General features: G+C 35.6%; 1 protein-coding gene across 2 annotated transcripts in view; it reads left to right on the forward strand.

Annotated features, from left to right (window-relative positions):
* The first annotated feature begins 8,704 nt into the window (after positions 1-8,704).
* Su(dx) (Suppressor of deltex) overlaps positions 8,705-26,561 on the forward strand; it is a 118,079-nt gene continuing 100,222 nt past the window's right edge. The window contains exons 1-3 of one of the 2 annotated variants that reach the window (XM_069841502.1): positions 8,705-8,872; positions 9,216-9,334; positions 9,419-9,560. In XM_069841502.1, coding sequence (XP_069697603.1) covers positions 9,289-9,334; positions 9,419-9,560 — 188 coding nt within the window. In that variant the 5' untranslated portion in view covers positions 8,705-8,872; positions 9,216-9,288. The remainder of the gene's footprint in view (positions 8,873-9,215; positions 9,335-9,418; positions 9,561-26,561) is intronic. The other variant, XM_069841501.1, reaches the window with a different exon arrangement.

Consider the following 26,561-nt stretch of genomic DNA (forward strand, 5'->3'; position numbering starts at 1 on the left):
CACAATATGTCTATCAAGACATATCTCTAAAACAATTAAACATAACGTACAATAATTTTTCTCTTTTTTTTAGATAATACAGCATTCTATAATTTCGACAGTAATCTATAATTTGCACCACCATATTATACAAGACTGAAGTAATAATAAGGGAGCAACTATTTACATTAGAAATTTTACATTCAGTAAATTAATATTTTAAATCATCTAAACCCATGCATACAAACATATCACCATCAAACCAACATAAACAATAAATCACTGATTTTAGGTACGGTACGTAACATATTTCATATGAACTGCAAAGTTTTCCACAATGTACAAACACAGCTTGTAAACGAGTTTTCACTCACAAATAAATCACATGAAGATAATGATTCATACAACAAATTTGCACATGACTTCCAGTTATAAATATATAATATAAAATCAATTGACTTTTATAAGTAAGTGAAAGCTCGTAGTTTGTTCTTGAAGTGTTTTTTTTTTTTTTTTTAATTTTAAAATGTATGTCTTTTAACATTTACTTCTAATATTGTATCCCAAATAATTTTATATGACTATATTACAGTTAAATACCACATAGATGAGGTTATCGCATTAATAACTATATGTATCTGAACCATTCTGGGGCCCCTTTCCCCACTAAAAATTCGTAAACCTTTAATAAAGATGAAAAACCTTATTGGATACTGTGTCAATAATAATAAGACGACTTTCACCTTAACAAACAAAAATTTATTAATGTCAAAAAGAATAAATAAATAAAGTAAATGACAGCTATAATCAAAAGTGAATCACAAAATATAATATACTACACTAATATTTCATAACCTATATACATAACAAATAATAACAATTAAACAGAAAAACACATTGTAGCCTAAAGAGTGAAACCCACGCAGGGGAAATCGCATTTAATATACGTATATAGGTCTCGCCACTCCTCTGGGTCTCGCAACCACGGATTACCGACGGAAGGAATGCGAATCAAACACTGCGATAAGGAAGAGCGGACGAGAGGAAAGGTCACGAGATAACTTGAATTATATTCAAGAGTACATTCGGAAGAGAAATGACATCGATGGAATCAGTCTTGCATTGTGATAGTTACATTACGACTTTAGTTTGTTCCATAGCATGTCAATATGTGTCTTGTATTGCACGGTATTATTATTTCATTCATAAACATATGTTGCGCGTTTAATTTGCATCGAATTTTTCTCTTGCTACGTTCTTTATTTCCACAACGATGTCCTCAATTGTTCATTTTCTTGGAAGAGACAGTACTTCCATCGGCTCGCACCTCTCCCCGCTCGGCGTGCCTACATACACACGTCAAAACAGACAGCAACGACACCATTGCTTTTCGGTAATCGTTTCTTGCGTGAGCTATACCTACAATCTTGAAACCCAACTGCCAAAGAGTATCACGGAAAACAAATGAGGGAGGGAGGGAGGGGGTAGGGAGGAGGGAGGGGAGAGAGGGGGGGGGACAAAAATGTTGCTTACTCTCGTTCACTATAACTAGCAAAGACCCCTAATAAGTACAATAATTAATACGCCAATACAAGATCGAAATTATCTGATTGAAACATGATCCCAAAAACGTATTCCAAAATATCACCATAACATAGTAACTTACACTCTATACGCTGCGTATGTATATTTCCACTATAGTCACTGGCCCTCATGACTCAGCAAGCGCATATCTGACTCCAATGTCCCACGTCAAGACAAATCAGATGTACAGAGAATAGTTAATATAACCAATGAGGTCACAAATATGCCTGAATATATATATATATATATATATATATATATATATATATATATATATATAATAGCGAACGAGAGTGATCGCAAAATTTATTAAATATGATAACCTCTAACCTGTTTCGCACATTACAAATCAGACAGGAACGTAGAAAAACATACGTGTCGGCGAAACTTAGTCTCTCTCTCTCTCTCTCTCTCTCTCTCTCTCTCTCTTAACCAAGTCCCTCAACTCGACGCTTTCTTCTAGGCATCAGATCAGCGATGGGCGTTAGAGTGCATTTGCCCTCCGTGCGCACGGGGAATTCCAAGTGCGAGCGCTGTAGTGTGCCAGCAGCTATAACAGATCTTACAGCTTTTAAATGAGCTAAATTTAGGACTTCAGGGAAAAGAAATTCCTAATACACAATTTGCAGATAGAATTGCAGCTTTTAAGGAGAAATTGCTGTTATGGATACGTCAAATGCAAAAGGGCGAAATATATCATTTCCCATTCTTATCTAAGCGCATAGAATTTTGAACAACGAAAATTTCGAAATGTACGCATGTATTCTATCCGGTCTATTAGAGGAATTTACATCAAGGTTCCACGATTTAGATTGCTTGGAAATGGATTTGCGTATTTTTGCTACATGTTCTGATTCCAACTGATTATTGATAACGTCCCTCCTTCATTATAGTGTGAATTGATTTACCTGCGATGTGATCGAGAGATGCGAGCGAAATATGATTCAAGGTCGAGTCTTACGCAGTTTTATGACGGATTCCCAAGAGGACGCTTTCCCAATCTGCATAAGCTGTGTGAGAAAGTTTTGTATTTATTTGGTTCCACTTATAGATGTGAACAGTTATTTTCTATTACGAAAATAAACAAATCTCAAACAAGAAATGATGGGCTTTTAACGGCAGTTCTTCGCATAGTTTGTGCTAATACAGTTTCTCCAAATCTTGAGAAATTGAGTAATATGAATTAATGTGCAACAGACATGTTTTGTCTTGTGTTTAAGGAAGTGTTTTATTACTTTGTGTTCTTACTTAATTTGTTAGAATAACATTTTCTTTTGAAACATACAGTACGTACCGCAACTTTAATAAACCGGTTTTCGTGCACTCTATAAGCACACTTCTCTCGTAGTACACAGAGTGCATAATTCTGCCCAACCCTACATCAGATGAAAATACGAACGGCCAGCATGTCGTCACTAATGCGCAGCCCAGATGCGAAGTTTCCTCTCCGACGATCAGCTGCCGAACATTTTCTTCAGACGGTCCTTCTCCGACGCGACGCGTGGCGCAAGGACGCATCACAACCGACAAAATACAAACTCACCAATGGGAAAAAAGGTCTCGAACCCGGAAATAGCCTCGTCCTACAGTATATGAAATAATAAAGAAAGCACAACTTACGGAAAGAAACAAAACTAAAACACAGTGCCGTCTACAAGAGTAGAAAGAAATTAAGAAGAGAAAAGAAAAGGTCACAAAGGATCAAGAAAAGAAATCAATAAAATGAAACAGAAAGGAAAAAAACAGGGTGCCGGAAAAACAACTGGCACATGATGATGCCACAGTGAGTGGCGAAAACGTTCATACAAATATGCAAACTATGTAGACCTAATATATATAAAGAATCTTACTTTAGGATGTTATTATTGATAAGTTATTGGCGGAAATTTAACAAAGTCAGTATTTGAATTCGAGAGAAAATCTTAATTATAAATCACAAAGAAACGTAGGACGACCGAAAACGAGACAGCTGAAATTGTCCAGGCTTCAATATTTCAGCGTCCTATGTTTGGAAATTAATATTAACCTAATGCTAGAGAGCGTTTCTGCCCACTTTCCCGAATCCGTATTTCCGAATATCCAGTTTCCCGAAAAATCATTTTCCTGAAAGCCTGTTTCTCGAATCTGTGTTCCCAAATGCAAGTTTCCGAAGCCTCGTACCCGAATTTCATTTCGTATTCACTTTCTCGAATATGTCTAAAAATTCCCGAAAAGGTAATGACATTCGTTGACAATGGAATTTTTCTAAATTTAGAATGACTGATAGACCTATTATTATTATTATTATTATTATTATTATTATTATTATTATTATTATTATTATTATTATTATTATTATTATCATTATTATATAAGCTCGAGGTATAGAGAAACTCTTGTTCGCTGATTATGTTTATTTGAAGAATAGGAATGGTGCAGGAGTTGAAATTCACTGGGATATTAATCTAGTAAGGCATGTTCCAAAAACTGGTCCGAACTAGCAATAACGTCTGGACCCCCTTATAATGTGACGTGACAGTGTTGAAAAGTCCTGCTGAATCTCGTCATACACAAGCTCGTAATGTAGAGAAAGCTCCTTGTGACATCGCAATATTAAAACTGAGACCCATATGCTTCTGGCACTAGCATTTGCGCCCATTTACTCCCTATATTTGATTATTTAGTTGTTACATACATCTCTTGACATAACAAGCTCGTGGCAAAAGGTGTACTGCTTTCCCGCAATACGATGTACAGTTGAGGAATCAGTATGACATTACTATAAACAACGAACATCGTGCAAACAATTTATCGGAAGGACATTACACTCGCTTGTAAGTAGTGTTCAGGAAACAACATCCAAACGTTTTTACACCTGACTGACTGAACTTCAAAAACAAGAGAGGGACACTCAAACCATGATTGTAGAGGTGATGGGGTGATGGCATCCAAAATTCTTCTACGGAGATCATGAAAGTCATGCATTGTTGTAGCGTACACACCATCTTTCACATAACCCCACACTAAAACATCCAGAGGATTATGTACGAAGATTGCGGTGGCCACTTGGTCCATAGCGCGCGTGCGGACACAGCCGAAGAGAAATTGATTATGTACATCTTCAAAGACGAAGTAGACTTATAGTTCAGGATTACAATGCCAGCAATAGACGGCTTGACTCTCTAAGGACACTTGGTTATAATTTCACTTTATAGAATTTGAATACAGCACACTCAGCACTTGCACAGATTGAAGTAGCCTATCTTGCAATTTTGCTCCTCATTTAATTTGTACTTTCATTACCATTTGGGAAAGTGCCCTTCGGGAAAACATAAATAAAAGATGTCGGGAAAATGTGAGGTGGGAATTCGGATTGAGGAAATCTGATTTCAGGAAAAGATTTTTCGGGAAACTTGATATTTGGGAATGCGGATTTGGGAAAAAGTACGGAAACCTCTAGAGAGAGACAATAGCCTCTAACACTTTGACCAGGGGCGCAGTCAATTGTGGGTCATTTACATTTGTTAAGCACTATTACCATATCAAATTTGTCTCCGATTAAAATATACGGCACCGAAATTCCATTCAGTAAATCAGTAAAGAATCTAGTTATTTATATGGATAAAAGTTTAAATTGGAATATTTAAGTCGCAGAAACTTGTAAAAAAGTATTCTCACTAATCCACTCCATTAGACGATTGAAGAATTTTCGACCCTTTTCCCAGAAAAAGATTTTAGTGCAAACACTCGTGATGCCCCACTTCGATTGCTGTGATGTCTGTTACTTCGGCGCAGAGACTGCAACGTGTTCATAATATGTGCGCCCGTTTCGTCTGCAATATTCGCCGGGCTCATCACGTAACACCATCCTTCGAAATGTTTTCCTGGCTCCGTTTAGAAGATCGTATGAAAATCCACTGTCTTTTCCTCCTCTTTCACATATTGCATTTCTCCATTCCTGTCTATCTTGCGTCTCGTTTTCAAAATTTATCCACCCACCATAATCTAGACACACAATCACAACACTCCTCAATATTATCCATTCCCTCCCACCGAACATGCTCATATTCATCTTCTTTCACTGTGGCTGTTCCTCGACTTAGGAATTCCCTACCGAGTAATGTCAGGGACTGTTAGACATCAAATCAATTTAAGAATAGACTAAGGAAATATTTTTCTCGTTAACAAATATAGCTGTTAACTTTCTCAATGTTTAGTGGTTGTATAGGCTATAGGCCTATCACAGAATAAATATTTGAATTATCTCATTATTATTATTATTATTATTATTATTATTATTATTATTATTATTATTATTACTACTACTACTACTACTACTACTACTACTACTACTACTACTACTTCTTACCAATGTTTATTATTGTCTCACTAACATTACTTATCTAACTTTCATTATTTATTTTTACTTTCATTATTCACTTTCATGTTGTTTTACGGTCTAGATATTAATGTAATAAGTAATAGCTAACAGCCTAACTGTGTAACCAATTGTAGGCCTATTCAATTAGAATTAGTCCACACCTGTGGAGTAACGGTTAGCGCGTCTAGCCGTGAAACCTGGTAGCCCGGTCGGGGCAAGTTATCTGGTTGAGGTTTTTTCCGGGGTTTTTCCTCAACCCAATATGAGCAAATGCTGAGTAATTTTCGGTGTTGGACCCCGGACTCATTTCACCGCCATTATCACCTTCATCTCATCAGACGCTAAATAACCTTAGATGTTGATAAAGCGTCGTAAAATAACCTATTAAAATTAAAATAAATTAGAATTAGATTCTGGCTGGCCTTAGCTCCGCCAGATTAAATAAATAAATATATTATTATTATTATTATTATTATTATTATTATTATTATTATTATTATTATTATTATTATTATTACATTTTACGTATACATAGTTGCAGTTTATTAACACAATTTTTAAGACTATAATTATAATAGCTTAAAATGTACAAGACATATGTTATTTCTGTTTGTATATTGTCTATTGTCAGCATGCTTCAAATAATAATAATAATAATAATAATAATAATAATAATAATAATAATAATAATAATATAATAGTTAATAATAATTATAATAATAATAATAATCCGAGGCACGACAGCCCATGAAGGACCATGACCGACCAGCCAACGGCTGGCCTCACGTTCAGATGTCGATGCACGCCTGGTTCTTACGATAGCGGCTAGAAATATTTTTTGTTGCTGTATATACTTTTGAATTTGTACTTACTTTGCTTACTAGCTAAATAAAATTTAAAAAATACCAATATGTAAGAGGTTCTAGTATGGCCAGTGAATTACAAAACACGTTTCCACCAGCAAATTAGCGACTGTGTCAATTCCTCGTTATTTTTATTGAGTATTTATATTTCTCACGTAAATTTATATAAAAAGTTACAATTTACTATCCCACTTTGCAAGTCGGGACTTGAGAATCTGTCCACGCATGTGAGCTAGTTTCTTGCCGTCCCACCAGATGGCACTAGTTCCAATAGAAGGACACTTAATTGCGATATCTACCTGTAGATGGAAGCATAATAAAACCATATTAGAATCGTTTCAAGAAATACCTGCCCTCTATGAAGAATACATGTACCAATTTCTCATTATTGATGTTGTTCCAGAGTGTTATAATGTAAATTGTATTTTTTATACTGAATCATGTACTATGTTACATACATCTTGTAAAAGGCATGGGTCCATTTTGCGACGGTACTTAAATAAATATACATTTCTGAAAAAAAAAAAAAAAAAATGTTGTTCCAGTCAACAATATAGCTTCAACCCTAGATCATATATATATATATATATATATATATATATATATATATATATATATATATATATATATATATATATAATCTAGGCTTCAACAAATAAATTAATATAAACTAGAGAGAGTAGAAATTAGGATAATATTCCACGCTTCTACAATAATTTTACTATTTATTTCTCATTATGAGTTTTTATAAGAATGCTAGCGTTAGAATAAGGAAAACGATTTGCTTTGTTTCAATATAGCCTACATGTTATTTATGTTACAGAAAAGAACGAAGAAAGAATGAATGAGAAATTTGAGAGATTTCATGAATGATGAGATACAAAATAATTAGTTCATTATTGCGCAGTTTCCACACCTGTGGAGCAACGGTTAGCGCGTCTAGCCGCGAAACCAGGTGGCCGGGTTCGATTCCCGGTGGGGGCAAGTTACCTGGTTGAGGTTTTTTCCGGGGTTTTCCCTCAACCCAATATGAGCAAATGCTGTGTAACTCATTTCACCGGCATTATCACCTTCATCTCATTCAGACGCTAAATAACCGAAGATGTTGATAAAGCGTCGTAAAATAACCTACTAAAATAAAATAAAAAAAAATGTGCAGTGAACCGAACAAACTGATGGGAAATGGAAATTGACAACTGTAGCATAATCGAAAATAATAAAATAATAGTTACAATTACACCGTTAAATTTTGCCTGATAATAACTGACATGTGAACTTGGTGATTTATGCAGCGCTACCTAGATCCAGCATTTTCGAAGGAAAATATTAGCTCAATCATCAGGGATAGGAGGAGAAAGGGGGAACCAATCTGTTTGATCCGTTAACAACTTCTTCTTCAACAAAACGCGACAATATTATTTACATGTTTTGGTCTAACACTAGACTCTCCCATAACGGTCCTCGGGTCCTACCTGAACGTGTGATCAGCAAGATGCAGGGCTACGGCGGAGACGTCACAGGACGAATCAAGAGGGCTATAAATATAGTCCTCTTGAGTTGAATGAAGATACATTTTGACCCAGGCCGGAAATCGAACCACGGACCGCTTGGTTGGGAAGAGCACGCGCTATCCTCTGAGTCATAGCAGTACGCAGATTTATGCTTATTTCGAGATCCATAGGTATCTATGTCATTAGTAGTTTCATTTTGATCATTTTTTAAACGTTGTTATAGTCACAGAAATAATAACTATTGTAGTATAGAAATTTTGTAGTCTCTTTCCAAATGTCGTTCATTAGTTCAGTGATCATGTGGTACTGCTGAAGGAGTTTGTGCTGTACATACGAATTCCAGTAAACGAAACAAGGACCATAGTTTGCTTATGAACGTAGAATTGTTTTGCACTGTGTGACGTCATGTATCGCAATGGTGGACAAATAGTGGGCAGCTGAACCTGATAACCATATTCGTGACGAAGTGAACATTTTCATTCTAAAAAAGCCTCAATAGGTAATTTAATATTTCAGAACAAAGTGAAAATAGCCAAAGATGTGATGATGCTATTACGTCGAGAACGGAAGTTTATGTAAGTGCTGTTGTTTTCTACTGAACTTTCTGTCTTGGTTGATTAGCCTAGCAAAACATCTAGATCTATGAGAAAACAGTGTAGACTTACTCATAAAAATCGTAGTTCCAATTATCCAGAGATAAATTATTGTAGTTCATGTATAATTTTTAGACTGTGTCGGTATATTTATTACACTGAAATTAGATGTAAAGACCATTTGTCAAACTGCTGTCACAGATTATATAAGAAATTTTGCTTTGTAATAACATTGAACTTCATATTTATCAGAAATAACTTACGTAGTGAAGTATATACTTGAGTATAATTTAAATATAACTGTTTTATATTTTATTTCATGTAGAGTGGGAGCGGTATGATGGCTAGTACTCCAGTATGATATGAAACTTTACTGAATATATGACGATTAAGTTATCATGTCAGAATCAGCATCTCCTGGTTTTTACCAGCTTAGTGTTACAGGTAAGTGCAAATTCTTATTACTACATTAAATCGTTTCTTCTTTTAGTGTATTAGTTTGTCATTCATTAGTATTTATTGTTCCAGTTGAATGTGCTCATCTACGAGGAGGTAGTAGTTTTCTGAAACCAAATCCTTATGTGGAGCTCTCAATTGATGATAAAACACCCAGAAAAACTGAAGTAGTGAAGTGCACTTACCAACCCAAATGGAATGAAGAATTCACTGTGTAAGTAGGAATATAATTATTCATTTTCAAAGATATCTGCATGCTCTTATTCCAGTGATATTCCTACACTAATGTTATGATTTGAAGTAAGTCGTACACTAATGTTATAATCTGAAGTAATCATATTCTTTTAATTTACATATGAATTGGTTGGGTATGAATTGTTGAATTTTCTTTAGCTATAATAAGACAACAGTCTTTAAAGAAAGTATTGATATTTTTCACTTACATTTAGGTATTTTGATGTAAGTTAATGTTTTATTATAAAGCAGAATTATGTTTTGTAGTAAAGTAATTAGGCCTAGTACAGTTTTCAACGCTGAATTCGATTGTACGACAGCATGAAGAAAGTTTAAATGTGACCAATGTGTATGATAAAATTTCAGAAAAAATGTTAATGTTATTCATGCAGATAACGTAGCTCAGTATGGCTAATCTGTGACCAGTTATGTAGGTTTGGTTTATGTCACGAATAGGCTTATAGTTAAATTGGGAGTCAATTCCCTGTGTTTTATCCTTAAATATGTCGGTCGTATTCAGCTTTGTAGTCTAAAATTGCCTGAATTCTATTGATAACATGGTAGATTTACTTATTATCAGTGGTGATAAACACATTAACAACCTATTCTCTCACGAATATTAGGAATACAGTGAATAAAAATCTATTGGAAGGAAGGTAGTGACAAAAATAATGTTTATATTGTGATTTATGATTTCAATGGGCAAGAGGTATTACATAGGCAACTTTAAAACACCTAAGCTTAGGCTAAAAAAAAAAAAGACTCCAAACCCCTTTCTCGTTTTCTGAGGCTAGTTCCTCGTCCCTCTCTTTTTATCCTCAGATCATTTGCATTATGGGTCCCTTTTCTCAGCCACGACTTCACATACTTTGTTGGATTCTATTCTTTGAGAGGCAGATCCATGAGCTTGGTTGACATCAAGTGCGAAATGTTGCTGACGTTGAGCCTGTTCCCCTGTTGTGTGCAAATACAGTTCATAAGACTATATGCCCTTTCTGCTTCAGCGAAACTGACAGCAATAATTTTGATTATCATCTTGGCTTTCTTTACACTTGATGGTATTTGTCTTCCAGTAAGATCTCTGTCGTCAGTGAAATCTCTAAATTCATTTACATATAAGTTAATTTGTACTTGATCTTTCTTGCGTAAGGCCTCCAATTTTATCTCTCCCTCTAGCCAGGATGAAATTATGACATCACCTGGCCATGTTATTCGGTTCCAACAATGAAAACAAAGGTAAAACTTTATTATACTCATCTCCATCCTGAAATCTGTTCTCCATGTTGTCAGTAATGCTTTGTACCAGTTGATTCCTTGGCAAGAGTTTAAACGCGTTGTCTATTCCAAATGGAATGTTATTATATGGCTCAGAAGAAATGGTTTCTTGAAGCATATTCTAATACTGTCCTTCTTCGCCATTTATTATATTCCGGGCCCTATAGATCTTTTAATAAGTATATCAGCTTTCAGTATGTCTGTTCCTTGATTTGAAAAGCTAAAGAGAACAAAGACAACTCTTCAAGAATATCGATCATCAAAACAAGATCTTCTAAAAAGTTCAGGTTTTTCAAGCTGGAGTGGATTTGTGTTTCATTGTTCTCCACAAAATGAAAGTAGAGAGCTGTGTAGGTTTTCCAAACTGCCTTTACAGCACTGCCACTCTGTCCAACTCTCTAATACTCTTCCTATCGTGTTGATGTCTATAGTCAGATCTTCAGAAATCTTGGTTAGTTCAATTGAATTTTTGCCGATGTGTAGTAATATGTGCAGATCTTGTCTATGAAAATTTTGAAGTCATTTATTTGGAAAATAGATTTTATCGCATCATCCAAGGCAAGCTGAAGCCTATGACTCAAGCAGTGCCAGGGCATTTCTCGAACGGCTTTCTTGACATTCCAGACATTGTCCTCAACATAGTACTTGCTCCATCTGAACAAAATCCAGTCAAATTTTGATCCTCTATGAAAGTTTATAGGGTAGCACAATAAGCCTTGAGGTTGACGTGCCGATGTACAAGAGTCAATAAGTTTTCAAATAATCCCCAAATAGGTACTACTGTACTACAACTTCTACTGCTACTTCCACCACTACCACCACTACAACTACCACCACTGCTACGATCACCACCACTGCTATGACCACTGCTATGACCACCACCACTGCCATCATGACCACCACCACCATCACCATGTAGGAATTAAGTTATTGATGCAAATTTTATTTATGATGTCATCTTATGTAGGCCTAGGTTTTCTTATGCCAACAGTAGCCATCTTGATGTTATTCTGAGTGGAGTTTGTACAAAAGAGGATTTAGGCCTAAATAGATAATTTGTTTCTATCATGACCTTTTAAAACATTGATGTTTCCTTGATATGTCATTTTTTCGACATGACATTTCAAAGCCTAAGTGAAAGACTTTACTTACTATGCATAAGGAGTGAGTTATTAATGCAAATTTTACATCTGGTGTGATCTTTCTCCTTATTTCCTTATTCCAAAACTAGCTATCTTGATGTTATCCTGGCTTGAGCCTCTTTGTACGAAAGAGGATTTAGACCTAAATAGGTAATTTATTTTTGCTAAGCAGACTAATTTCGGTACTTTCATTAATGCATCTTTTCCTTCTACATGACATTTCATGGTCAACATGAAAGAATTTACTTACCTAAGAATTGTTGTTAATGAAATACTTTTGTTATGATCTCTCATCTTGTCTGCTTATACCAACAGTAACCATGCCGATGTTTCGATTGTCTTGCGATCCTGATTCGAATCTTTTTATACTGAAGATGGTTTGAATACAGAATATATTGCTGCCATAAGTCTTTTAAACTTCGATATTTTCGTTAATACATCTTTTATTTCAACATGACATTTCACATCCTAAGTGAAAGAAGGATTTACTTAGGCCTATGTATAGGGTGGCGTGCGGAAATGGGAGATCTTGCAGCCAGCTTGCAATTGTTGGACAGCCTGAAGCTTGTACAGATGCAATTTTAGATCTGGAGGCAATATTCTGGCCACAGTGCGGCAAGCCAAACCTAACGACACAGCAGGCCGCAGTGCAGAACGTTGTGGACTCTGCTGGATGGCGGCATTGACTGCTTGACTGTCTCTGGCATTCAAACACTTCTTCTTGGTCCTGGATGCTTCTTGCTCAGGGTAGCACCTGTTGATTGAAATCTTTCAACTTATGTCTTCACATCATGGGCTGACGGAACCGGATCATGATGCCAAAGTTGAAAATGACGTGCAACTTCACAACAATCATTTATTTACTGCGAATGCACGATGCTCTCCCATCCACTGCCTCATGACTTCTGAAATAGCATTGCCTAAGAAACAGTATAGCAGTATCACAGTCTTACCAACTTCAAGTATGACTTTGCACTAATCGATTAAAAATCTTCTGTTCCCGTGTGCCACCCTGTACATAATGTTGAGTTATTAATACAGGTTTTACCTCTGATGTAATCTTCCTTCTTGCTTTCTTACACTACCAACATTAGCCATGTTGAAATATTATCCTGCCATGGTGGTCTTATAGCTAGAGTGATGGATTTATAATCTTGTGAATCCGGGTTCGATACCTGGCATACTCCTGATTTATAATGTGTTGGGCAAGCTCGTGGTCCAGGTAACACTCTCTGGGAGCTCCTCTTTTCCTACATCATCTCATTATGGGTGTATTGTAGACCAGCCTCCTATGGCGCAACCTGAGCAAAAACACTGTTGGTTAATTGGTACACAACTGACTGGGTGAATGACGAAAAGTCAAGTAGTTAAAAGAAAAGTTTTGTTTATCCTGGATCGAGTCTTTTTATAACCGTCATAAACATTAATATTTTCGGTGATACATTTTATTCTAAAACATTTTACGTACATTTTACAGCATAAGTTATAAAACCTCTGCTTATAGAATGGAATAATTAATGAAAATTTTACTTCCATTGTGATCTTCTGCCTTGCTTCTTCATACAAACAGTATCCATGCCGATTTTTTTCTTCTGGGTTGAATTTTTTCTTTTTCTTTTTTTTTTTTTACAAAGGTAAAGGTATCCCCGTAACATGCCATGAAGGCACTTGGGGGGCATGGAGGTAGAGCCCCATGCTTTCCGTGACCTCGGCACTAGAATGAGGTGGTGTGGTCGGCACCACGCTCTGACCGCCTTTTACCCCGGGAAAGACCCGGTACTCAATTTTATAGGAGGCTGAGTGAACCTCGGGGCCGTTCTGAAAGTTTGGCAACGAGAAAAAATCCTGTCACCACCTGGGATCGAACCCCGGACCTTACAGTCCGTAGCCAGCTGCTCTACCAACTGTGCTACCCGGCCGCTTTTTTTTTTCTTTCTTTTACAAACAACATAAAATACTGAACTTATTGCTGTCCTTATCATTTTCAACTTCGATGTTTGCAACATCTATTTCTTCAAGACCTGACATTTCATACCATAAGCAAATGAATTTAGGGGTACTTTACTTATAAATTGATATATTAATGTCCTTATAGTAATCATGCTGATGCTTTCATAAGCCAAGCCGTTTAGTACTAAAAAAGATTTTAATAAATAATTTATTTCTGCCCCAACCTTTCTAAACTGTGATATTTCCACTGACACATCTTTTCTTCATAATAATGTTTCAAAGATTTTCAGGACATACCTTTTTCTTCAATGTGGCATTTCAAAGCTTGAGTAAAAGAATTTACTTAGGCAAGAAGTAAATTATTAGTGCAAATTCTATTTCTAATGTGATCTTTCTTCAGCAGTTGCTGTGCTCATATTTTATTTATCTTGAGTTGTGCCTTTTCGTACTGAAGAGAATTCAAATAGAGAATTTATTGCTGTAATAATTAATGTTTACAAACTTTGATATTTTCATTGACATCTTTTTCTTCTACATATGACATATTTTCACAACCTAATTGAAAGAATTCACTTAGGTATACTGTATAAAAGTCAGTTATTACCTATATTGCAAATTTTATTTCTGATGTGATTTTCTGTCTTGCTTTCTTATGCCAACAATAGCCATGCTGATGTTTTATTTATACTGGGTTGAGTGAGTCGAGTCTTTGGATAACATTTGTCTTGATACATCATTTTTTTTTAACATAAAACATTTCACTGCCAAACTAAATGAAAGTAGAGAATTTATTTGTGTAACAGTTGAGTTATTAATGCAAATTTTACTTCTGACGTAATCTTCTGTCTTCTTTATACAACAAACATGATGTTTTGTTTACACAGATCGACTCTTTTTTGTACGGAAAAACATTAAAAATACACATTTTACTGCTTCTCTAACCTTTTCAACGTCAATATTTTCATTAATAGCCCTACATCTTTTCTTAAACATATTCTACCTTACTTTTTATAGAGTGCGGAAGGAAAGTCTCTCTGCACTGGAGAGATCAGAATGTACGTGATAGCAACAGTAGTTATGTTGGTAGCATGAACTCTCACTTGTAACAATAGCATACCCTTAGCTACACAACCCCCCCATTGAAAGACATGTCATTGTCCCGGCCTGGGGGCTGCTGCCAACTGAAATGTTTTCTGTAACAGAAGACTATCACTCATCTTAGGGTGGAGAGAATTCACTGCTGATGTTTTGTTGTAAAGAGAACTGAAGTACAGAATGTATTGCTTCCATGACCCATTTAAACTTCTTTTTATTGATATCTTTTTCTTCAACATACGACATTTCATAGCCAAAGTGAAAGAATTTTTTTGTGTAAGAATTGAGTTAGTAATACAAATTTTACTTCTGATGAGATCTTATACCTTGCTTTCTTTTACCAACAGTGGGCATGGTGATATTTTGTTTATTCTGGGTCGAGGATTTAAATAAGAAATATATTGTACTCATACTTTTAAATGTCGATGTATTCATTGGTACATTATTTTTGACAAACTACATTTCATAGCCTAAGTGAAAGAATATACTTACTTAAGAATTGAGTTATTCATGAAAATTTTACTTCTAATAATGTGATCTCCCTTGCTTTCTTATACAATATGATGTTTATACTGGATGAAGTTTTTTTTTTTTGTACCAAGGAACATTAAAAGTACTCCCATAATCCATTACATAAGAGACTTACTAGTGCAAATATTAGTTCTGATATGACCTTGATCTTGCTTCATTGTACAAACATTAGCCATGCTAATGTTTTTGTTATGCTGAAGAAGATTTAAATACAGAATTTATTCCTTTCATCATTTTTTTTTTATTTTCATTGAAACTACCATAGTGGCTCAGTGCTAGCGCACAGGACTTATGAGGCAGGGGGCCCGGTTCAAGTCCTGGTTGATCCACCCTTGAATTTATAAGTTGTGTTAGGCAACACAGGGGTCTTCACCAGATACAGTAGTTCCTCTGTAACATCCCAATAATTCTCTGTAAATGAGTTAGGTCTTGATGTTTTCTTTATGATGTTTATTGTTGCTGGGACTATTCTGTGTCCAAAACCTGGATCCTCACTTACGGTTCTAGTAGTAGATGAACTGATATCTGTAGATACCATTAATAGGTCAGAGTTTGTTGTGCTTCCAGTGTTGTGAATGTATGTTGATTAGTCCCGTTTTGTAAATGAGCTCAGATTATTAGAATCGATAAAGTCCTCTATAGATCTTCCTGCTGAGTTTATGTAATTCCATCGAGGTGAATGACCATTAAAGTCTGCTATAAGTGTTATTTTGGGGGTTTTGTTAATATTGTCTAACAGGGGTATATGACCTGATGGGTTGTAAATGACATAGATTTTGTAGTGATTATTTAGTGTCCATATTGCATCCCTAGAATAATACTGTCGTAACTCTCAAAAATTGAATTTTGAGTTACAGGCAGTTTGTAATCTTTATTTAATCCTCCGTCAAACAGTAGGACTGTCGTATTGCTAAGTTCAAGGGCAAAGTCTGTAGGACTCATACTGATACTTGATAATCCTCCTTTTTCATACGACTTTGAAATGTTTATCTTGCATTTACTCAAAACTAACTTTTGGTAGGCTAGTTACGACAGTATTATTTTAAGGGTGTGATATATCAAGTTTAACAATCTCTGATTTATCATTGCTTTCTCCCTTATGCTTAATAATATTAAATGAAGCTATTATATCATTTTTGACTCCCACAATGATGCCAGTTGCTATTTGTCTATATTTTTCAAATCTATATGCGTTGTAGCCAGAGAATTGTAATTTCTGGACATGTTCCTTCTTCAAATTTGCTTCCATAATAGTGAAAACATTTATGTTCCTGTTATTGAGAATTGTAATTAACTCGACTTCCTTATGTTGCAATAAGGCTCTAGCATTCCATTGTGCAATTATTAGCTCTTCACTCTTAGAAGAGTGAGTTGTGGATGTTGCTTGTATGATTCTGATTCTGCAGTGTATAGCTGTGTATTGGTAGATTACTTTGCCGAAAAATGGTTTTGTTGCCCAGAGTGCACCGTGAGGAATGAGTCTACCACTGCATCCCACTCCTGATGTTATCTGTAAGAAAAACTGTAACTTCAGTCTTATTGATAAATTTATCCATTTTAAATTTTCTTACTGTCTCTTCTAATTGACATACAGTATAGGCCTGTTGTAGTTTGTTTTATAGTTAATAAATACCACATATAACGAAAAATATTAATGTAAGAAACTATCTCTGAATTGAGTTTCATGAGGACACAAAGTTTCTGAAGATATAAAATAAAATTTGTCTTACAGTGGCGATTCTAGAAAAAAACATTTTATGTGGTTTGGGTTGTCAATTGCGGTAGACAGTCACCTTCAACTACACATTGTGTAACAAACTAATAGAAATATTATCATATCAGCGATCTTTGCTTTCAGCGACATAAATGAAAGATCACGAAGTTGGAAAATAATTGAAGAGTATAGGGGAAAACAATGTAACACCCACGTTTAGATTTTTGAAACCAAGTGCAGAAATACAATGGCAAGCCTATGACACTTTTAGATTTTTGAAGCCAAGTGCAGAAATACCGTGCGTTTTTTTAAAACAAGACATAAAGCGCAGCAGCAAATCAAAACATCGCTTTACGAGTTTGCTGCACGATCCATCGTGGCGGAATGTGAGTTTTGGTCTTTTGCAACGTTTATTATTGTTAAAATCATCTAGTAATAATAATTCCATGTCATCGTCATGGAAGTCGAAACTATTTAACATGTTCGGTTTTATTAAGGTTAAATTTATTACTGCAGTAATACAAGCCAATATTAATTGTCCACCATTTTGCAGTCAGTTGACTTAATTGCGTTTTTTTTCGACACTCATTTTGCTGCAACAAAGGCATGAAGTGCTTTACTGAAGCGCTTAAAAAAAACGCACGGATACAGTAGCAAGCCTATAAGTATGATGGTGGATGAAAGTACAGTTATCGTCATACTGCTGATTTCTTAACTTCCTTTAGCTTGGTCCAGGTGTGCCATTGTATTTCTGTAACTTTATTTCCTTTATTGTGTTGCAAATTATCGTCTATAATTTATTTTCTTGAATTCAAATTATTATTCAGAGGCATACTTCACCTAAATGAAAGAATTTAATATGCATCCATATAAAAGACGAACTTGGTGTCTGCATTGCATCAAAATGCATTCCCTATAATCCAAAAATGAGACATTTTACTTTTTTTTATAAATTGAATTGTTTCTGATATGAAGATAATGATATCCCTTATACATATGTGCTTAAGGGGTATGCTTTCTTGACCTCGACACTAGACTGAGGTAGTGTGGTTGGCACAACCCTCCAACTGCCATTTACCTTCGGGAAAGACCAGTGCTCAACTTGATAGAAACCTGAGTGAACCACGGGGGTGTTCTGTAAGTGTTTGGCAACAAGGAAAAACCCACCACCACCTGGGATTAGTGCTGTTCAGTGAAGCAACTACAACCAGTGGAGAAATCAAGGGTTATGAATAAAGCTCTCCACCGGTGATCTGTACTACTGTAGGTTGTAGAGGGTGTATATGGAGGAATGTGGAGGTTTGGAGGGAAGTGACAATCTGAGGACGGAGATCTCAAGTTTGACCAACCGACTTACTGATGGGACTGGCAGTAGTTGTGAATGGGATAAAATGGCACTAAAGCGGGTATCTGACACAGTTAATTGGTTACTAGTAATGTATTGACGTGTAACTGTTATGTATCCATCTTGCCTGTTGGAGGACCAACAGTCTGTTGTGAAAGGAACACTTTTTACGTTCTTTAATTCGGTTCGAAATTTATCCTAAACACTGTCATATAAGTTGCCTAAAAGAACCTGACATGTTCATGTAAAAATTAAATGAAAAATTGAAAAAATCAATCAAGTACCCAGGTTGGTTAAATTATGATTGTCAGATAGTAAGTTCTGCACACTATCACAATATTTTTTAGCACATAGAAACACTGTTACGACATGGCAGCATATATTTTGTGTTTAAATCTGGCATCATCTTAAGTGATTGCATGTCTTTGATATAAATTTAATTAAGGGTTTATCCAATTTGACACTGTTCAGTGGGCTGCTGTCCAATATTATTGCCTATCTTCAAGCTCGCAAGGAGTGACCACTTCAAATACAGTAGTCTAACATTTTCGAAGTGCCAGAATAATTTCGCCAACAATATCTGAACTCTTATTCTTTTTCGACTTTTCAGTGTTCATTACTATTTTTATTTATTTTAGTAGGTTATTTTACGACGCTTTATCAACATCTGAGGTTATTTAGCGTCTGAATAAGATGAAGGTGATAATGCCAGTGAAATGAGTCCGGGGTCCAACACCGAAAGTTACCCAGCATTTGCTCATATTGGGTTGAGGGAAAACCCCTGAAAAAACCTCAACCAGGTAACTTGCCCTGACCGGGACTCGAACCCGGGCCACCTGGTTTCGCGGCCAGACGCGCTGACCGTTACTCCACAGGTGTGGACTCATTACTATCAAATCCCATCATTATATGATCATATTTTTTACAAGCTTAGACTAGGCTTTTTGCTTTCATCTGCATAACTGATTAGCGTGAATAATGTGGAAAGTCAGGAAACATTTTTTTAAATTTATGAACTCTTTCCTCTTGCCACATCTACTATTTCTTTCTCTTTTAGCATTAAGAATGTCCAACTTATAATAGAATCTTCCTTGAAACGTTCTGAAAGTGAGAAGCTCTTCAAATACCGGTACTCTTGGAATTTCTGCAGACCAACTCGAACTGTTAAGTTTTTGCTCATTTTTAAAATCTGTCTTTATAAATCATATAAGTCTTTGTATGTCTCTCGTGTCTGTTTAATTACGAAGAAGTTTGGATTAGAAATATAAACTTATTGAGGCTGTGAGTTATTTGTATAAGTTATATTAAAATCGGTATACCATAGGTAAGGAGAAGATGGTAATAACAGCTTTAGTAATTAATTGTAGCAAACAATGCTTTAATATCTTAATCTGTATCTATCTTCTTATCTGCACTGCACTATCACTATTGTTCTTGTTATCAGGCTCATTAACAACTTCTACACTTCCGATTACAATAATTAGTGTCAGAATGTGACATCAATAGAGAGCCATTTTTCATTTAGTGTACTGTATTTTACAAAAATAAAATAGGACATCGTCTTTTGTAATTCATACCTCAGGGTTCCCAACCGGTGTGTTGCGACACACTGGTGTGTCACGCAGCCCCATGGAGTGTGTCGCGAAATTTTGGAATTGAAAAATAAAATTTTATTCCATCCAGAAAGTCTCTTTACAACGCATTATTTATTTACAAATAAGTCTTTGATGTGGTACATTTTATTTTGAGACAGACGACACCAATGAAACGTGAACACCTGCAACAATGCTTAGTAATTCGTTTATTCTTCTCACTTAGTAATAAACAGAGTTTAGAATTATTGTCAGAGCAATTGGTCAGTTTCAATATATACGTGTGAGCAGGTGATAGTGCGACTATTTGATCAAAAATGCTTTATTTAGATTTTATCATGGACAAATTTTTAATTTGAAAAAGACAATCTGAATCAAATTCTGAGTTAGAGATGACAGCCATGCCAATTCAAATAATGTGAGCGAAAATTTCTTTCAGGATTCACTAAAATGTACTGCGTTTCGTAAATATGGTTTTACTTGGCGTGGAGATGAATATAAACAAAATCCCGAGTGTTTTATATTTCGGAAATGTTTTGTCAAATCAGTAGCTGGTGCCGAATAAACTAAAAAAGACATTTAGAAAGTAATCATTCTCATGTAGCTTCAAAACCAAGAGAATATTTTGAACGACGAAAGTCATGACACAAGTGGTAAATGCCAATTATAGTCGCGACGCTGTTAGTCCTGGCGCGACTCCTCCTCTTTGCTTACGTCTTAGGAAGTGAAGGCTCTATAAAGTCTAGGTAGGTAGTATCGTTCGCCATTTTTGTTCTTTCGTTGCCGAGCTACCATACAAGGATCTATTTGCCACACAGTTAAACATTATCATGTTATAGCTCCTATGATAATAAATCAAACACACTGTAATTCAGCAAATAATTGAGCGGCAAATAACGTCTTCGTGTGCTTTCTGCGAACGCCAACGAAAGAGCCAAAATGGTGGGCGATTATATTAAGGATTTATCGAGCCTTAAGAAATGAATAACGTCTTCATAAGCGAATCACAAGATGCACGCGTTTAAATGAGCCGACCTGCAATGCGATTGGCTGCCGGAAATTAGAGCGGCGGGACTATTTTATAACTTTATTAGGTTCGAATATAATTTAGATATTATTGAACAATTTTTATTTTGCCAAGAACTCAAAACCACTACCACAGACAAAAATATTTATGATTGTATTAATAATTATTTTGTTGGACATAATATTTCCTGGGAAAATTGCATCTCTCTTTGCACAGATGGAGCAGCGTCATTAACAGCGACAATTAAAGGTTTTATAAGTTTCGTGAGAGTAGTGAACCCGACTGTAATGACCACGCATTATTCTTGTACAGGGAGTTAATTGTTACGAGAACTGTTGAAGGGGGACTTTTAGAATCTGTCTTAAGTAATTATGACTATTAAAATGATAAATTATGTAAAAACAAGACAAGTTAAGTTTAGAATGTTTCAAAAGCTTTGGGAGTCTGTAGAGACTGAGCATACCAATTTATTGTTGCACACTGGAACTCGTTGGCTTTCTAGGAGTAAATCAATGATGCGAATGGTAGAGCTTCAAGATGAGCTTATTTTTTTTAGGACGAAAAGTCAGAGGATGTTAAACCTTTGAAAATAATTTTTGGTGTGCGAAACTAGCATATCTTGCCAAAATTTTCGAGAGACTGAACTCTATAAATGCAAGCATGCAACACAAAACAGGAACTATTACTTCAGCCACAGACAAAATTCAAGAATTTTACAAAAAAAACTGAAGTTTTGGGAGACTTCGGTTATAGCAGGTATTATTGCAATTTCCTTTAATTGAGAGTTTTGAAAATCAACTTGCTGAAAATTAAAAGAATGCCTGAAGCAGTTAATAGCAGAACACCTAAATGCATTACAAACTTCAGTAATAAAGTACTGCCCTATACTAAGCTTGTCCGTTTCAGAGATAGAATGGGTAATTTCTCCTTATGTACTTCTGGTGAAATCAACATTCAAAATGTCATCAACCTGTCAACGAGAAAAATGAGTTGCTAGATTTGTCATGCGATTCTACTATGAAATCAGAATTTCTAGACAACTCAGTGCAGTCTTTTTGGATTTGTGCACGATATCAATATCCCACAATTACAAAAAGGGCCATAAACATTTTGCTGCCATTTCATCGTCATACTTGTGTGAATCAGCATTTTCTACCAGGAAAATAGTAAAATCTAAACAAAGGAACAGACTACTCCATCTTGGAAATGATTTACATGTTGATCTGTCAACTATAAGGTCAAGTATAGAGAAACTTTGTATAACCCACCAAGCGCAGACTTCACATTAATTTAAAAAGGTGAGTTTTCAAAAACGATAATAACACTCTTTTTTTGGACATCTAGCATAATATAGGTTGTGATTTTTGACACATACCTTTCTTTTTTTCTAATGCCATTCAAGTTGCTGCTTGTCTTTTTAGAATTTTGGATTCCGTGTTAACATCGACTTATCTACAACACTGGATGTCCGACATTACATAGAATAATTGATTAAATGGCGATCTTACTCGTGTTAATTACGTAAGCATGTACGGCTTACAGCTGTTTCGGTGCTACTTAACAACATCCTCAGAGCCTACTAGATCTCGGCGCTATCTCAACTTCGCTGCCTGTTGTGTGGGTGCGTTCATGTGATTATATAAGTGTTAAAAGTAGTGTACGAAAGTTTCAACATGGATTACATAGAAGTGTTATCAGTACTTTTTTTCTGGCCGAACGTGCTGGAACGACGTTCCGGCACCTTTTTGTTGCATTTTTTTTATTAGGGATTCGAAATATGTATGAATAAGTATGTTTTAATATAATTTTGCTTTGAATTCCGCTTAGACCTTGAAAGTCTTAGTTGGACAAAAAGAAGGTTAAAAACAACAAAATTTCCGTGCAGTGAACAGAATCATCTCCCCATCCACTGTAAAATATTCTACACAGAGTTTCACCACCTTTTTCTCCAGAAGAAAAGCACTGGTTGTAGTTATTGTATTATTGTTATTATAATAAAAACAGATAAGTGTGTTGCGATATCTTGGGAGTTCAGTAAAGTGTGTCGTCAGTCAAAAAAGGTTGGGAACCACTGCATTGGCGTATTGAAAGGAACTGCCTTATTACGTTTTCAAATGTTAAACAGAAATATGTTCTTATAAACAACTTTTTCTTTTTAAATTGACATAATTTTGACACTATCACAATATTTTTTAGCACACAGAAACAGTGTTACGACATGGCAGTGAATATTTTGTGTTTAAATTCGGCATCTTCTTCTTAAGTGGTTGCATGCCTTTGATATAATTTAATTAAGGGTTTATCCAATTTGACACTGTTCAGTGGGCACGCTGAATGCTTAGGCTGTTCCATCTATTGGCAGGGATATTTGGATCCTATGTACAGTACAGATCAAATGGCAGTTTAGTAGAATTTGTTGTTGGTTTTATGTTTTTTCTAGTACAATAATTGTTAATTTCGATATTACGTTGGATTTTGAGATTTGAGTTTACAATTTTATATACAAAAAAAGTTTTGCTAATATTTTAACAGACGGAATTTTAATAATATTTTCAAAGTAGCATCAAATGTTATAAAATTACGCTCTTGGGACAGATCATTCTGTCAATTTGACCTTAGCTTGTCATTGTTGTTCATTCTGTGCCAATTATCATTTTACGTATATGTGCACTATTACTGTCCTACTTCTTAACAGATCCATTTGTCCGCAGAGAGCCACATTTTTCTGTTGTTCGTGTTAGCAGTAGAATGCATTGAGATTTTGTCTTCTCTTTTTGATTTTACAGCTCGATGCCAGTTTGCTTTGGTCTTAGTATATGATTTGCCTTTTCCCAAGGGACTCGTGTGGATATCTCTCTCTCTCTCTCTATCCGTCTCCCTCTCTCCCCTCTCCCTCTCTCTAATAGAAAAACTGTATTTGAAATTCTTATGTCTAAAACATGCAACATGCAATAAATTTAAGAATTAAAAGTTACCTGTTTTGATGTGTTACATTTTCCACATAGTGGACGCAATTTATTAAAACTTCCAATAAGCTGATCATCAACATCATGGAGATCCAAAATGCTGGTTATATTTCAGTGATAGTTCAATATAGGGATTTAATTAAGGAGCCATTTTCATTATTATTATTATTATTATTATTATTATTATTATTATTATTATTATTATTATTATTATTATTGGTTCTAAGACATCCTGCCTAGCACTCGTGTTACGGAATGCGCGCTGGTTCGAGTTCTTATGAGGGAAGAAATTTTCTCATAAAATTTCGGCCAGTGTATGGGACTGGTGTCCACCCAGCATCGGGTGCACTTGGGGAGCTACGATAGGTAGTGAAATCCGTTTGTGAAAGCCAGCTATAATGGCTGGGGGGGATCATCGTGCTAACCACATAATACCTCCATTCTGGTTGGATGATTGTCTATCTCTGCTTCGACATGTGGGCGTGACACCAGCAGCCGGCTGGTCTGTTTGGGCCCTTCATAGACTGTAGCGCCACTGATTATTAATGGAGAAAAATTCGCTCCAGCGCCAAGGATCGAACCAGGTCTCCCACTGGGCACTCTAACCACTGAGCTACGCCGAAGTTCAACCCTTGCACCGGATCGAATCTTTCTGCTTTGGTTCTTTTCTCTTAGTGGCCTTACTCCATGTTCGACTTATATGCATTTACATATAATTTAAGTCAAGAGTTATCACACAAAGAGTGCACTCAATTGAGTGACTTAGCTGCCGGGACTCCCACAGTATAATCACTGTTATAGTCGCGCTCAAACCTCCCGACATTTCCAGGTGTGTCCGCTTATCGGCGGTAGCCAATAGCGGCAGTGCTGCTTTGCAACGTATGACACGCAGACTCGCCGCTTAGAATATTGAAATACATGATTCATGAAAGGTTATACAATATTACTCCATTATGTAATTACTGTACTGTACGTCAAAGACATTTACAATATGTACTGTACTTAATTCTTTCGAAAAAAAAAAGTCATTTATAGTTTGCTATATGCGTGTTCTCCAAATCCTCATGTTTACCACATTTCACTTTCCTGTTATATCCTCCCGACGTCGCAGCTGCAGTGAGTCGAGATTTTTTGTTACTGTCCATAATGTCGATGATGGGATTCCTAATGAATCAGAGAGTTGTTTTCCATTAAGAGTACTGTTTTCATCGTATTTCGTAAGATTTCCAATTTTTCCGACACTTTACGTATAACACTCATTGTCATTACACTCACAGACACTTCAGTACACTAAAGGACAACAAACTAACCAGCAAAAATTTCCATTCAATGGCCAAAATGCTTCAATCCTGTTACAGTACATTGCTGAAAATTACATCTAAAATATTTCACAAAAATAGCGTATTATGCGATACTTGAGCGCAACAAACGGGATATTTGATAAAGGCGTCATATATGAAATGTGTAGGCTATTTTTGCAAGAATATGCTTTGACAGCATGGACATAATGCTGTTTAGGGCCATGTCAATTCATTTGTACAGAATATTACTATTTCAGATTAAGCCTGTCATCCAATTTATTTTATCACACTGCGCCATTGTGTTATTCGATAACTTTATTAACCCTAATAAAAGTAAAACTATTACAAAAATAAACACAGCGAGTACGATTATTTACGTCTGACTCAACTAATTGTTCTGTATTTTGTGGGTTTTAATTTCATTCGATGCAGTCTGAGGATATTTATTATTATCATTATTACTATTATTATTATTATTATTATTATTATTATTATTATTATTATTATTATTATTATTATTATTATTATGAAGCCTTTTACATCTCCCTATCAAACCAATCTCAGGTAAAAGGTCGCGCTCCACAGTTTTAAAACTTCTGCCGCTGAGAGACAGAGACGGAGAGTGTATTTGTGACAAAGTCGCGCTCTCATGTTACTGACGGTCGCCAAACGTCAGGAGGTTTGAGCGCGACTGTAGGCAAATAATCTATGTGAAGATTAATGTTTGGTCCTATAGAATTATCTGTGATGATTACATAGATTATTTGCCTAACAGTGCATATACTGTAGGAGTCCCGATTGCTAAGTCACTCAATTGAGTGCACTCCTTGTGTGTTGACTGTTGACTTAAAATATATGTCAGTACCGGTATAATATATTATATAAGTCGAACATGTAATAAGGTCAATAAGGGAAAAGAACGAAAGGAGATAGATTCGATCTGGTGTGGTGGGTTGAACTTCGGCATAGCTTAATGGTTAGAGCACCCAGTGCATAGAACTGGAAGATCCCGATTCAATCCTCGGTGCCAGAGCGAATTTTTT

The sequence above is a fragment of the Periplaneta americana genome, chromosome 12 (assembly GCF_040183065.1).
Source record: "Periplaneta americana isolate PAMFEO1 chromosome 12, P.americana_PAMFEO1_priV1, whole genome shotgun sequence".
In the NCBI taxonomy this organism is placed as follows: Eukaryota; Metazoa; Arthropoda; class Insecta; order Blattodea; family Blattidae; genus Periplaneta; species Periplaneta americana.